The 15531-nt window shown below is 51.1% G+C and overlaps 1 protein-coding gene across 1 annotated transcript in view; it reads right to left on the reverse strand.

Moving 5' to 3' along the window:
• unc13d (unc-13 homolog D (C. elegans)) overlaps window positions 1-15531 on the reverse strand; it is a 147260-nt gene that overhangs the window by 101773 nt on the left and 29956 nt on the right. The window contains exons 6-11 of the mRNA XM_068004395.1: window positions 15042-15240; window positions 13457-13501; window positions 9709-9777; window positions 7182-7260; window positions 4669-4776; window positions 4301-4393 (exon numbers count right to left, since the gene is read on the reverse strand). Of these exons, the coding sequence (XP_067860496.1) occupies window positions 4301-4393; window positions 4669-4776; window positions 7182-7260; window positions 9709-9777; window positions 13457-13501; window positions 15042-15240 (593 nt within the window). The remainder of the gene's footprint in view (window positions 1-4300; window positions 4394-4668; window positions 4777-7181; window positions 7261-9708; window positions 9778-13456; window positions 13502-15041; window positions 15241-15531) is intronic.

Below are 15531 nucleotides of genomic sequence, written 5' to 3' on the forward strand. Positions count from 1 at the left end.
TCCCCGCCCAATCACACTCCCTCTGATAAACACCTCCCGACCCAATCACACGCTCTCTGATAAACACCTCCCCGCCCAATCACACTCCCTCTGATAAACACCTCCCCGACCCAATCACACGCTCTCTGATAAACACCTCCCCGCCCAATCACACTCCCTCTGATAAACACCTCCCCGCCCAATCACACTCCCTCTGATAAACACCTCCACGTCCAATCACACTCCCTCTGATAAACACCTCCCCGCCCAATCACACTCCCTCTGATAAACACCTCCCGACCCAATCACACTCCCTCTGATAAACACCTCCCCGCCCAATCACACTCCCTCTGATAAACACCTCCCCGCCCAATCACACTCCCTCTGATAAACATCTCCCCACCAATCACACTCCCTCTGATAAACACCTCCCCGCCCAATCACACTCCCTCTGATAAACACCTCCCCGCCCAATCACACTCCCTCTGATAAACACCTCCCCGCCCAATCACACTCCCTCTGATAAACACCTCCCCGCCCAATCACACTCCCTCTGATAAACACCTCCCCGCCCAATCACACTCCCTCTGATAAACACCTCCCCGCCCAATCACACTCCCTCTGATAAACACCTCCCGACCCAATCACACGCTCTCTGATAAACACCTCCCCGTCCAATCACACTCCCTCTGATAAACACCTCCCCGCCCAATCACACTCCCTCTGATAAACACCTCCCGACCCAATCACACTCCCTCTGATCAACACCTCCCCGCCCAATCACACTCCCTCTGATAAACACCTCCCGACCCAATCACACTCCCTCTGATAAACACCTCCCCGCCCAATCACACTCCCTCTGATAAACATCTCCCCACCAATCACACTCCCTCTGATAAACACCTCCCCGCCCAATCACACTCCCTCTGATAAACACCTCCCGACCCAATCACACGCTCTCTGATAAACACCTCCCGACCCAATCACACTCCCTCTGATAAACACCTCCCCGCCCAATCACACTCCCTCTGATAAACACCTCCCCGCCCAATCACACTCCCTCTGATAAACACCTCCCCGCCCAATCACACTCCCTCTGATAAACACCTCCCCGCCCAATCACACTCCCTCTGATAAACACCTCCCCGCCCAATCACACTCCCTCTGATAAACACCTCCCCGCCCAATCACACGCTCTCTGATAAACACCTCCCCGCCCAATCACACTCCCTCTGATAAACACCTCCCCGCCCAATCACACTCCCTCTGATAAACACCTCCCCGCCCAATCACACTCCCTCTGATAAACACCTCCCCGCCCAATCACACTCCCTCTGATAAACACCTCCCCGCCCAATCACACTCCCTCTGATAAACACCTCCCCGCCCAATCACACTCCCTCTGATAAACACCTCCCGACCCAATCACACTCCCTCTGATAAACACCTCCCGACCCAATCACACTCCCTCTGATAAACACCTCCCCGCCCAATCACACGCTCTCTGATAAACACCTCCCCGTCCAATCACACTCCCTCTGATAAACACCTCCCGACCCAATCACACTCCCTCTGATAAACACCTCCCCGCCCAATCACACGCTCTCTGATAAACACCTCCCCGTCCAATCACACTCCCTCTGATAAACACCTCCCGACCCAATCACACTCCCTCTGATAAACACCTCCCCGCCCAATCACACTCCCTCTGATAAACACCTCCCCGCCCAATCACACTCCCTCTGATAAACACCTCCCCGCCCAATCACACGCTCTCTGATAAACACCTCCCCGCCCAATCACACTCCCTCTGATAAACACCTCCCCGCCCAATCACACTCCCTCTGATAAACACCTCCCCGTCCAATCACACTCCCTCTGATAAACACCTCCCCGTCCAATCACACTCCCTCTGATAAACACCTCCCCGCCCAATCACACTCCCTCTGATAAACACCTCCCCGTCCAATCACACTCCCTCTGATAAACACCTCCCCGTCCAATCACACTCCCTCTGATAAACACCTCCCCGCCCAATCACACTCCCTCTGATAAACACCTCCCCGCCCAATCACACGCTCTCTGATAAACACCTCCCCGCCCAATCACACTCCCTCTGATAAACACCTCCCCGCCCAATCACACTCCCTCTGATAAACACCTCCCCGTCCAATCACACTCCCTCTGATAAACACCTCCCCGCCCAATCACACGCTCTCTGATAAACACCTCCCCGTCCAATCACACTCCCTCTGATAAACACCTCCCGACCCAATCACACTCCCTCTGATAAACACCTCCCCGCCCAATCACACTCCCTCTGATAAACACCTCCCCGCCCAATCACACCCCCTCTGATAAACACCTCCCCGCCCAATCACACGCTCTCTGATAAACACCTCCCCGTCCAATCACACTCCCTCTGATAAACACCTCCCGACCCAATCACACTCCCTCTGATAAACACCTCCCCGCCCAATCACACTCCCTCTGATAAACACCTCCCCGCCCAATCACACTCCCTCTGATAAACACCTCCCCGCCCAATCACACTCCCTCTGATAAACACCTCCCGACCCAATCACACTCCCTCTGATAAACACCTCCCCGTCCAATCACACTCCCTCTGATAAACACCTCCCGACCCAATCACACTCCCTCTGATAAACACCTCCCGACCCAATCACACTCCCTCTGATAAACACCTCCCCGCCCAATCACACGCTCTCTGATAAACACCTCCCCGTCCAATCACACTCCCTCTGATAAACACCTCCCGACCCAATCACACTCCCTCTGATAAACACCTCCCCGCCCAATCACACTCCCTCTGATAAACACCTCCCCGCCCAATCACACTCCCTCTGATAAACACCTCCCCGCCCAATCACACTCCCTCTGATAAACACCTCCCCGCCCAATCACACTCCCTCTGATAAACACCTCCCCGCCCAATCACACTCCCTCTGATAAACACCTCCCCGCCCAATCACACGCTCTCTGATAAACACCTCCCCGCCCAATCACACTCCCTCTGATAAACACCTCCCCGCCCAATCACACTCCCTCTGATAAACACCTCCCCGTCCAATCACACTCCCTCTGATAAACACCTCCCCGTCCAATCACACTCCCTCTGATAAACACCTCCCGACCCAATCACACTCCCTCTGATAAACATCTCCCCGCCCAATCACACTCCCTCTGATAAACACCTCCCCGCCCAATCACACTCCCTCTGATAAACACCTCCCCGCCCAATCACACGCTCTCTGATAAACACCTCCCCGCCCAATCACACTCCCTCTGATAAACACCTCCCCGCCCAATCACACTCCCTCTGATAAACACCTCCCCGTCCAATCACACTCCCTCTGATAAACACCTCCCCGCCCAATCACACGCTCTCTGATAAACACCTCCCCGTCCAATCACACTCCCTCTGATAAACACCTCCCGACCCAATCACACTCCCTCTGATAAACACCTCCCCGCCCAATCACACTCCCTCTGATAAACACCTCCCCGCCCAATCACACCCCCTCTGATAAACACCTCCCCGCCCAATCACACTCCCTCTGATAAACACCTCCCGACCCAATCACACTCCCTCTGATAAACACCTCCCCGCCCAATCACACTCCCTCTGATAAACACCTCCCCGCCCAATCACACGCTCTCTGATAAACACCTCCCCGCCCAATCACACTCCCTCTGATAAACACCTCCCCGCCCAATCACACGCTCTCTGATAAACACCTCCCCGCCCAATCACACTCCCTCTGATAAACACCTCCCCGCCCAATCACACGCTCTCTGATAAACACCTCCCCGCCCAATCACACTCCCTCTGATAAACACCTCCCCGCCCAATCACACTCCCTCTGATAAACACCTCCCCGCCCAATCACACTCCCTCTGATAAACACCTCCCCACCAATCACACTCCCTCTGATAAACACCTCCCGACCTATTCCACATGCTCTTTGATGACACTTACTTACTCATTCACTGCTGGGGAAGATTCCATCCGTCTACAGAAACCATCCAAATTGATACCACCTGCTAATGTAACTCCACTTCCTCTCTGATATTGCCCACCTACCCATCACCCACCCTCTCTGATATTGCCCACCTACCCATCACCCACCCTCTCTGATATTGCCCACCTACCCATCACCCACCCTCTCTGATATTGCCACCTACCCATCACCCACCCTCTCTGATATTGCCCACCTACCCATCACCCACCCTCTCTGATATTGCCCTCCTACTTCCACCTACCCATCCACAGCTGACCCACAACCCCAAATGATCGTACCTGCTTCTGAAGCCTGTCAAACTGCACAAACTGCTGCAGCAGACCGCGATGGATTCGAAAGACTGGCTCACGTTTGCTCAGAGCGGTGTCCCTCTGTGAACAGAAACATAAAGTGTAAATCCTCCTCGGATTAAACACTCTGGTAAATTTCACGCCCTGCACAAGCCTGACCCTCCAGGAAAGACCCCCGACCTTCGGCCCATTAAATGGACCGAAAACTCTGAGGAGTGTGCTCCCGTGAGGTGCGGGTGAGGTCGCACGCTGGGAGCGTGCTTCTGTAGAATTTACCCTAGTCCCTCCTACTCAATAACACACAGTGTTTATCTATGACATAGTCTGTGCCCCAGGTGTATCCCAACCATCTTTACCTCTTCATGGATAAGTTTCAGCTGTAGGTGACACTTCCCTCGATCGGGGTAGGTCTCAGTACAAGGCTGCAGAGAATACCACTTATCTTCAGGAGTGTAGGGCAGGTCCTGAAAAATATACAATGGAACGTAAGAGAGCACGGAACGAAGAAAAGACCTTTCCACACATCAAATCCACAATTACCACACACTCTTCATATCCTACCCTTCGTGGACTCTACCCCCATCCCATTTCATCTCCTTCCATAACGCACAGACACACTACCCCACTGCAGAGGCCTGAGCACATAACCTCGGCTGACATTCCAGTGCAGTAGTGTGGGAGTGCTGCACTGTCGGAGATGCTGAATTTTGGATGAGACATTAGACCGAAGCCCCAGCTGCCTGTTCAGGTGGAGGTGAAAGATCCCAGGGCACTATTGGGAGAGGAGAGGAAGGGAGTCCTGGTCAACATTCCTCCCTCAACCAACACCACCATAAACATGATTAACTGGTCAATATTGGCATGGAGGGTGGAACCAGGCTTTCAAGATGGAACTGGACAGTTCTTGCTGACAAATGGGATTTGGGGTTATTAGAAATGCACCAAGGGGATACTGATGGATAGGTGAGCTAGATGGGCCAAAGGTCTCCTGCCTGAAACTGTTACTATCAAAAATCATTTCCCGTTAAAAGTCATTTTTCTTTTAGTATAAAATATTCTACACACACTAGCTCCTGTAGTACTCTATTGGGTTAAAAAACTCTGTGCATAAGGACCCGGTTTGATCACCAGGCTGTGCACAATTAACTAATCTCACCCAGTGCAGCAGCTGGGGCACTACAATTGCTTCAGGTGGCTCTGGTCCAGTGGAGGGGTGGGAGGAGAATCAGACCGAGCCTCACACTCCTGATTGTGGCTCTTTATATAAAGTGTCTCTGTGTGAATGTCTGGTGAAGGCCCTCCAAGGTTGCACAGCATGCTGACATTCACTGTCTAAGCCACACGTAAATAATGACAACCCAGATGAGGTGTCAGGCCGCAACCTGGGCCTGTGGATCGATATCCCGGCGAGAGTAAAACTGGAGAGGAATGTTTAACAGAAACATGGGGTGGAAACTGGGTGGGAGGGGCAGTGGAATATAAAGGGGTGAAGTTATGTTCCAGCTGTACAGAGCTCTGGTGAGACCCCATCTGGAGACTGTGTTCAGTTCTGGGCACCGCACCTCAGGAAGGATATATTGGCCTTGGAGGGGGTGCAGAGCAGATTCACCAGAATGATACTGGGGCTAAAAGGGTTAAATTATGAGGACAGGTTGTATAGACTGGGCTTGTATTCCCTCGAGTATTGAAGATTAAGGGGTGATCTAATTGAGGTGTTTAAGATGATTAAAGGAGTTGACAGGGTGGATAGAAAGAAACTATTTCCTTCAGTTGGGGAATCCAGAGCAAGGGGCATAAACTTAAAATTAGATCGGGGTGATGTCAGGAAGCACTTCTTCACACAAAGGGGAGTAGAAATCTGGAACTCTCTCCCCCAAAAAGCTGTTGAGGCTGGGGGTCAATTGAAAATTTCAAAACTGAGATTGATAGATTTTTGTTAAGCAAAGGTATTAAGGGTTACGGAACCAAGGCGGGTAAATGGAGTCAAGATATAGATAATCCATGATTTGACTGAATGGATGAACAGGCTCGAGGGGCTGAATGGCCTATTCCTGATCCTATGTAAAAGGAGTGGGTCAATTACCCACTCTGTTCTGCTCCGCAGGGATTTTATCTCCGCTGTTCCTGGCAGTGGATGAAGCGCTCACTTAAATCAAGTGGGAGCCTCAAACATGTATGCAAATCTGGGTCCTCTTCCCTCACAAGGACCCCGATGGCCTATTTTCCCCAAGTCTGAGCAGGGCTCCCAGTCTGCCCTCCCGCTCAGTAAGAGCGGCTCTGAAGCCTGAAGGAGCTACAAAGGGTGAGTGTTAAACCACCCGGGACCCACAAGGAAAGTCCACCTCCCCACCCACGAGACCCTGCCGAAACCCCCCCCCCCCGACCACTCCCCACCCATATGGCCTTGCTAAACCCCTCCCACACCCCCCACCCACGAGACCCTGCCTAAACCCCTCCCACACCCCTCACCCATGAGACCCTGGCTAAACCCCCCCCACTTCCCACCCACGACCCTGCCTAAACCCCGCCCCCCACTCCCCACCCATATGGCCCTGCCTAAACGCCCCCACACCCCACCCACGACCCTGCCTAAACCCCGCCCCCCCACTCGGCACTGCCTAAATGCCCCCACGCCCCACCCACAAGGCCCTGCCTAAACCCCCCCACTCCACACCCTCTAGACCCTGCCTAAACCCCTCCCCCACCCAAGAGACTGACAACCCCACCCCATCCCCCACCAGGTGTAAGTGAGGTCCAAGTCTCTCAAATTGATGTCCTCGGGCGGGGGTGGGTCTGGTGAGTGCCAGACCCACCCCCCATCCCATCCACTTGCAGTTATAATCCTCCCCCCGCCCCCATATCGTCTCACCTGCAGTTTAATGACCACATTTCCCAGAAAATCATCCTGCTCATGCTTTCGAGCCGCCTTCTTCACATCTTTGAAAATCCTGCAGCAGGAATCGCAGTTAGTATCAGTCGGCAAGAATCCATCAGACCTCGAGCGGTTAGTATCAGGGACCGAGTGGTTGGTATCAGGGACCGAGAGGTTATTAACAGGCACCGGGAGCTTAGTTTGAGGCGCCGAGCGGTTAGTGTCAGGCGCCGAGCAGTTAGTAACGGAGACCGAGCGGTTTAGCGTCAGGCACCGGGAGGTTTGCGTCAGGCACCGGGAGGTTTGCGTCAGGCACCGGGAGGTTTGCGTCAGGCACCGGGAGGTTTGCGTCAGGCACCGGGAGGTTAGTAACTGAGACGAGCGGTTGGTATCAGGCACCGAGGGTTAGTAACAGAGACCAAGCGGTTAGCGTCAGGCGCCGGGAGGTTAGCGTCAGGCGCCGGGAGGTTAGCGTCAGGCGCCGGGAGGTTAGCGTCAGGCGCCGGGAGGTTAGTAACTGAGACCGAGCGGTTAGTGTCAGGCTCATCAAACACTGCACATCACGGGTATCACACTCAACATCATCTCTCAGTCTGAATAGTGAAGACAGATACAGTTGAGCTGGTGATGGATAAAAGGAAGTAATCCTTGATAGGAATAAATGGCGGGGGGGTGGGGGCGGGCATGTCAGATTGGGGACAGCTGAAGCAAAGGGATTGTGGAATTGGACCTGGGCAATACAGGGAATGATGGGCTGGAGATGGATGAGTGAGGAGTGTTGGATTGGGGATGGGGAAATCGTGGAGTGTTGGATTGGAAATCGGGAAATTTCAGGATTGTTGGATTAGAAATGGATGAATATAGGGAATAATGAACTGGAGATATTTGATTAGGCATATTGGATTGGGGATAGGGAATATAGGGGATGTTGGATTGGAGATGGGGAATATAGGGGATGTTGGATTGGGGATGGGGAATGTTGGGGTGGTGGATTGGGGATGGGGAATGTTGGGGTGGTGGATTGGGGATGGGGAATGTTGGGGTGGTGGATTGGCGATGGGGAGTGTTGGGGTGGTGGATTGGGGATGGAGAATGTTGGGGTGGTGGATTGGCGATGGGGAATGTTGGGGTGGTGGATTGGCGATGGAGAATGTTGGGGTGGTGGATTGGGGATGGAGAATGTTGGGGTGGTGGATTGGCGATGGGGAGTGTTGGGGTGGTGGATTGGGGATGGAGAATGTTGGGGTGGTGGATTGGGGATGGGGAATGTTGGGGTGGTGGATTGGCGATGGGGAGTGTTGGGGTGGTGGATTGGCGATGGGGAGTGTTGGGGTGGTGGATTGGGGATGGGGAATGTTGGGGTGGTGGATTGGGGATGGGGAATGTTGGGGTGGTGGATTGGCGATGGGGAGTGTTGGGGTGGTGGATTGGGGATGGAGAATGTTGGGGTGGTGGATTGGCGATGGGGAGTGTTGGGGTGGTGGATTGGCGATGGGGAGTGTTGGGGTGGTGGATTGGGGATGGAGAATGTTGGGGTGGTGGATTGGGGATGGGGAATGTTGGGGTGGTGGATTGGGGATGGGGAATGTTGGGGTGGTGGATTGGCGATGGGGAGTGTTGGGGTGGTGGATTGGCGATGGAGAATGTTGGGGTGGTGGATTGGGGATGGAGAATGTTGGGGTGGTGGATTGGCGATGGGGAATGTTGGGGTGGTGGATTGGCGATGGAGAATGTTGGGGTGGTGGATTGGGGATGGGGAGTGTTGGGGTGGTGGATTGGCGATGGAGAATGTTGGGGTGGTGGATTGGGGATGGAGAATGTTGGGGTGGTGGATTGGCGATGGGGAATGTTGGGGTGGTGGATTGGCGATGGGGAATGTTGGGGTGGTGGATTGGCGATGGAGAATGTTGGGGTGGTGGATTGGCGATGGGGAATGTTGGGGTGGTGGATTGGGGATGGGGAATGTTGGGGTGGTGGATTGGCGATGGAGAATGTTGGGGTGGTGGATTGGGGATGGGGAATGTTGGGGTGGTGGATTGGGGATGGAGAATGTTGGGGTGGTGGATTGGCGATGGAGAATGTTGGGGTGGTGGATTGGCGATGGGGAATGTTGGGGTGGTGGATTGGGGATGGGGAATGTTGGGGTGGTGGATTGGCGATGGAGAATGTTGGGGTGGTGGATTGGGGATGGGGAATGTTGGGGTGGTGGATTGGGGATGGGGAATGTTGGGGTGGTGGATTGGGGATGGGGAATGTTGGGGTGGTGGATTGGCGATGGGGAGTGTTGGGGTGGTGGATTGGGGATGGGGAATGTTGGGGTGGTGGATCTACCCTCTTGAGTTGATGATCAATTAAGTTCTCTTATTTTTATGTGTTTGCTCTAACTGTACAGCTAAAATAATGGAAGTTTCAGTCACTGGGTGTTCTTCAAATTCTGTGCCGAATCCATCTGTATTTGTCACCATCACACGAAGCCCTCAAGTCTCGACAATTCATGCACAAAACTGTGAGTAACTCCCCTCACCTCTTCAGCCCATCGATCCCATGGATTTCACCCAGTCGGTGTTTCACAGACTCAACATCATCCAGGTCCCTGAAAACAATCAAACTCTTAGACATAAAAGAATCTTTCTGGGAGGCCCTTAAAACCAAATTTACAGCAACAACTTGCATTTATATAGCACCTTTAAAAGGAAGAAATTGTCCTAAACCGCCTCACAAAAGCGTAATAAGACAAAAATGGACGCCGAGCCGAAGGAGGAGATATTAGCTGGAGTGGCCAAAGCCTTGGTCAAAGGCATGGGTTTTAAAGGAGGGGAGAGAGGTAGTGAGGTTTAGGGAGGGAATTCCAGAGCTTAGACAGCTGAAGGCACGACCGCCAGCGGTGGAGCAAAGGAAACTGGGGTCCACAAGAGGCCAGAGTTGGATGAACACAGAGTTCTCGGAGGGTTGTAGCTGGAGAAAGTTACAGAGATAGGAAGGGGTGAGGCCATGGAGGGATTTGAACAGGTGGATGAGAATTTTAAACATGAGGCATTGTGGGTCCGGGAGCCAATGTAGGTTCGGCGAGCACGGAGGTGATGGGTGAACAGTACCTGGTGCGAGTTAGGATACGGGCAGCAGGATTTTGGGTTTGCTAAATTTTATGAAGGGTGAAGGGTGGGAGGTCGGCCAGGAGAGCATTGGAATAGTTGAGTCTGGGGGTGACAAAGACACTGAGGGTTTCGTCAGCAGATGAGCTGAGGCAGGGGCAGCGACGGGTGATGTTACAGTGATAGAAGTAGGCGAGCTGTGATGGAGAGTCCTGATGGATGTCCTGAGGTTGTGAAAGGCGCTACATAAATGAAAGTCTTTCTTTATTGATGATACGCCGAGCGGTGATTTAACTCCATTTCACTACAAGGGCACTGGCAGTATCACCGACCGGATTAAATGGCGTCCTGCCTTCCCTTGATGACCTCACAAAGCCCACTGATATGGATGAGGGAGGCCTCTCATCCCCTCAGCCCAGCTCATCTCTCCAGAACGAGCCTACAGGCCCCTCCCCATCACAACATCCGCTACCAAACGGTCCCAGGATTCTTACCTCCACTAACCTCGAGTCGATCACCCTTTGTGTGGAGCAGAGTTTTCTGACACGGATCTAAATGAAACAAGTGTGACTCTCTGTGTGGGTAAAGGCACCGCCCAGCGTGGTACTAAGTCACACAGACTAGAAGGCCCCAGGTTCAATTCCCAGGCTGTGCTCGGTAGCAGGGGGAATGCTCCAGCTGGCATCAGTGCCCCTCAGCTGCAGGGAGGATGTGGGGGGAAAAAAATCAGCCCAGGCTCCCACTCCTGAATGCAGTCTGCTGACTCTGGCTGGAAGTTCTCAAGTGCAGACATTGGGTGAGGAGCCAGTTGGGCTCAGCTTTGATCTCCTCCATATTTTAATAGCCTATTGACCTTCAACAATTGCTGAAAAGCTCACAGATGAATTGATGTGTCCATTCAGGGGCTCATCTATCCTCCCCAACGGATCAGGCGAGAGGTTGAGGTCTGTGCTGAGTTTGCTGGCCTAAACTGGGCACCAGTAGGGATGTAATAATTGGTCTCAGTGCTACCATGTAGGGATGGGAAAATCAGCCATGGTACACATGTTTGGGCATTGGGTGAGAACAGATCGGGCTGACCTATAATTTCCCCCCCCCCGATTGAATAGCTTGTCAATACTCACTGTCTAGACTCACACATGAAGAATGTTGTTTGAACCAGGAACCAAAGGCCAAGCAAACCAGGCAAGAGTCAATGGGGTAGATTGTCAAATTGCTGTCCAGGCGTGAAAGTGGTCTTGCAGATCGACTGCCCATTATAAAAAAACGCCCGATTTATACTACCTTTGGTTTCAATGGAAATCAGACGGTTTCTATAATGGGCAGCCAATCCACAACAGCAGTTTTATACCAGGCGGAAAGTTGAAAATATGCCTTAATACATCAGAAGAGGTGGGAAAAAGCTGATGGGGGAGGGGTGGAGGGAATGCCAGATGGAATTCAATGTGAGGAAGTGTGAGGTCATCCACTTTGGATCCAAGAAAGACAAATAGAAATATTTTTTTAATGGGCAGAAATTAGGAACTTTGGAGGAGCAAAGGGATTTGGGAGTCCACGTACACAAATGACTAAAAACTATTGCACAGGTACAAAAATAATCAAAAAGGCTAATGGAATGTTGACTTTTATCTCAAGAGGGCTGGAATATAAAGGGGTGAAGTTATGTTCCAGCTGTACAGAGCTCTGGTGAGACCCCATCTGGAGACTGCGTTCAGTTCTGGGCACTGCCCCTCAGGAAGGATATATTGGCCTTGGAGGGAGTGCAGTGCAGATTCACCAGAATGATAACAGGACTAAAAGGGTGAAATTATGAGGACAGGTCACATAGACCAGGCTTAGGTTCCCTTGAGTTTAGAAGGTTGAGGAGTGATCTAATCGAGGTGTTTAAAATGATAAAGGAATTCGATAGAGTAGAGACAGAGAAGCTGGTGGGGGAATCCAGAACAAGAGGGCACAATCTTAAAATTAGGAAGCACTTTTTCACACAAAGGGTAGTAGAAATCTCTCCCCAAAAGACTGTGGGTGCTGAGGGTCAATTGAAATTTTCAAGACTGAGATCGATAGACTTTTGTTGGGTAAGGATATCAAGGAATATGGAGCAAAGGTGGGTACATGGAGTTGAGGTATTGATCAACCATTGAATGGTGGAACAGGCTCGAGGGGCTGAATGGCCTATTCCTGTTCTGATGTTTCTATCCTTAGTTGCAGTCAGGGAAAGCTAGAAGCAAGTCTGGCACTGATTTTTTTCATCCGTCTCTTGAGAGTTTTGAACCTTCAAGGCTTCTATAAGTTTAACTCCTTGGTGCTGTGTGTGCTCATAAATTTCCCCTCTGCTGAGATTTGCTGCTCCTTTTAACCACTGATGCTTCCAGCCTTCCCCTATAAGAGGCTGCTGCAGGCCAATGATGAGTGTCAGCCTTCCCCCCCGTCTAGATTTCCCACTCTCCCAAACAGCGAGCTGCCTACAAGCCGCTGGCTGTTCTATTTAAATGAGGCCTGACCATTACTGAAATTCAATCATGGAGTCCCACCAATGCCATTGGGTGGGTAGAGAAATTACACCACCCACCCACCGCCTGCCCGAGCTATGCTCCACATCAAAATCACCCCCATGCACTTGGTCTATGTAAAAGATCGTTCAAAGGGTAACCACTTGGCCATGCCCATCCATTAATGTCGTTTATAAATGATGTGCAGTTTTGGCACCCCATTAAGGAAGGACATTAAAGCCATAGAATGTACAGTGTACCAGGGATGGGAAACTACAGGAGAGGCTTGAGATACTGGCACTATTTCCACTGGAGTAGATGGAGTGAATAGGGAAAGACTGTTTCCTCTGGTTGGGGAGTCAATGATAAGGGCTGTCAATTTAAAATAGTCACTGAGAGAGGTTAGGTAAAATTTCTTTATCCAGAGAGTTGGAGCATGGAATAGTTTATCACAGAGGCAGAGACCATTACACCTTTTAAAGGAAGATTAGATAACCATTTGAATCAGAGGAAGATACAGGTCTATGATGAGAGAACGGGGCAGTGGGATTAGTTTTGGATTGCTGTAGCATGGCCTTCTCCTCAGCTGGGCCAATGTAATTTCACCTTTATATTATCCCTAAGGACTTTCCTCCTCTAAAATGCTCTCAACACGTTCTTGGCACAGTGGCTCCAGGATCAGAATACTCACCACATGTCCATGTGAAGTTCAGTATGACGGGAATCCTTGACACTCCTGCAATAAAAGAGACGGCAGTTAATAACCACAGGTCTTGGCAACGAGGTCAGTGACACAGGGGAACTTGCAATCAATCCATTGGGAGCAACATGGCCAACTGGGTCAGTGTGATGGCTTATGTTGCTGGGTTACAGCAAACATTTTACTGCCACGGACGTGGATCTTTTGTCTCTAGATAGATTTAACTTATCCTCTGTCCATGATGCAATAACCCTTTTCTTGCCATTCTCTGTATCCTTCCCACTGCCTCTCTATCTTTCTGATTGATTATGGCGATTATGACTGTTCCCTGATAAAGCAATGAGTGGAGGCACCATCTGGCCAACTTTACTACAGACATGGCTGATCTACTTCAACTCCACTTTATCCAGCCCTATCCCTTGATTCCCTTGGTGTCCAAGAATCTGTCGATCTCAGTCTTGAATACACTCAATGACTGAACATCCACAGCCCTCTGGGGTAGAGAATTTTGAAGATTCACAATCCTCTGAGTGAAAATGTTTTTCTTGATCTCAGTCCTAAATTGCCGACCCCTTATCCTGAGACTATGACCCCTAGTTCTAGACTCTCCAGCCAGGGGAAACAGCCTCTCAGCATCTACCCTGTCAAGCCCTCTAAGAATTTTATACATTTCAATGAGATCACCTCTCATTCTTCTAAACTGCAGATAATATAGGCCCATTCTACTCAACCTCACCTCACAGGACATCCTTCTCATCCCAGGAATCAATCTAGTGAACCCTTGTTGCACCCCCTCTAAGGCAAGTATATCCTTTAGATAAGGAGACCAAAACTGTACACAGTACTCCAGGTGTGGTCTCACCAAAGCCCTATATAATTGCAGCAAGACCTCAAGTTTTGTGTTCTATAAGCTTCAGAAAGTATATTAATCTGAGGGTGAGAGAGAGAGACTGAGGTCAGAGAGAAAGGTAAAAGATGGGTTAAAGATGGTAAGGGTTGTGAGAGACAGTGGCCTGGAAATTCCTGGATCCAACTCTGCCGGTATAGGTGCCGCAGAGCAGATTTCTCGTCTGCCCTTGTCCAATTCTGGCGACAGGGTCATTTGCATAGTTGGCGTGGGCCACATCAGTGGGAGCTGCCCCAACCTTAGCTGATCCACCCTTCCAATTAATTCATTCTTCAGCTCCCACTCAAGCCATTCTATCGGGAGAGGATAATTGAGCCTCTCTGGGATCCATTACCTTACTCTAGTGAAAGTTTCGGGACTTTGGAAGGCCTCAAAGGGACCTATGCCAAGTCTCCACTCCTGTCCCCGCCACAAGATGCCATGCCACCCATCACCTCCCACCTGAAAGGAATGAATGAAGAAAAAGATGGAGAAAAGCAGAGAGAACAGAAAGAAAGAGAAATAAAAAGCAGAGTAAAAGAGAAAGGAGTAGAAGAGGAGAATCAGCAACACGAAAACGACAGAGACAGGCAGGAGAGTGACCAGATTCTCCGACCTCCCATGTGAAACGCCACAGGAGATTGACTAGAGCAGGCTGCAGTGACATTGTGTGACAGTACTGACACTTACAGAAGAAAGGTTTCATTCCAAATGGGGTTCAAAGTCTGCTTCTTGACTTCTGTTCTCTGAATTTGATCCTGAGGGATTGAATCTTTCACCACCGCTTTCTGCCTTCTCCTCGGCTGGGGACTGTCTGCTCTCTGAGTCTCTTCTTCTTGGTGTTCTTCAGGAATCATCACCCCCAGCAAACAGTAGGGGTCACTGAAGCCTAGAAAAGAGATTTGATGAGAACACCCGGATTAGAAAAAGTTGAGTAAAACTCGATTCAACAGAAATCTGCCACAGCAATCCCAGTGGTCAGGCTCTGATCTCACTCTAGAACCTCCTACACTCTCCTAAATGCACCTCTCACACACCGCACAGGATACCGGAAAAGGCTTGCCACTTGGGTAGTACCCTGACAGAGCGGATTGCCCGCCCATTGTAAAACGCGTCCAATTTTAAACCCATTGAAATCCACTCCGCTCCACTAAATTACCACCCAGGTAGTGACGGTGAG

The sequence above is a fragment of the Heptranchias perlo genome, chromosome 23 (genome assembly GCF_035084215.1).
Source record: "Heptranchias perlo isolate sHepPer1 chromosome 23, sHepPer1.hap1, whole genome shotgun sequence".
In the NCBI taxonomy this organism is placed as follows: Eukaryota; Metazoa; Chordata; class Chondrichthyes; order Hexanchiformes; family Hexanchidae; genus Heptranchias; species Heptranchias perlo.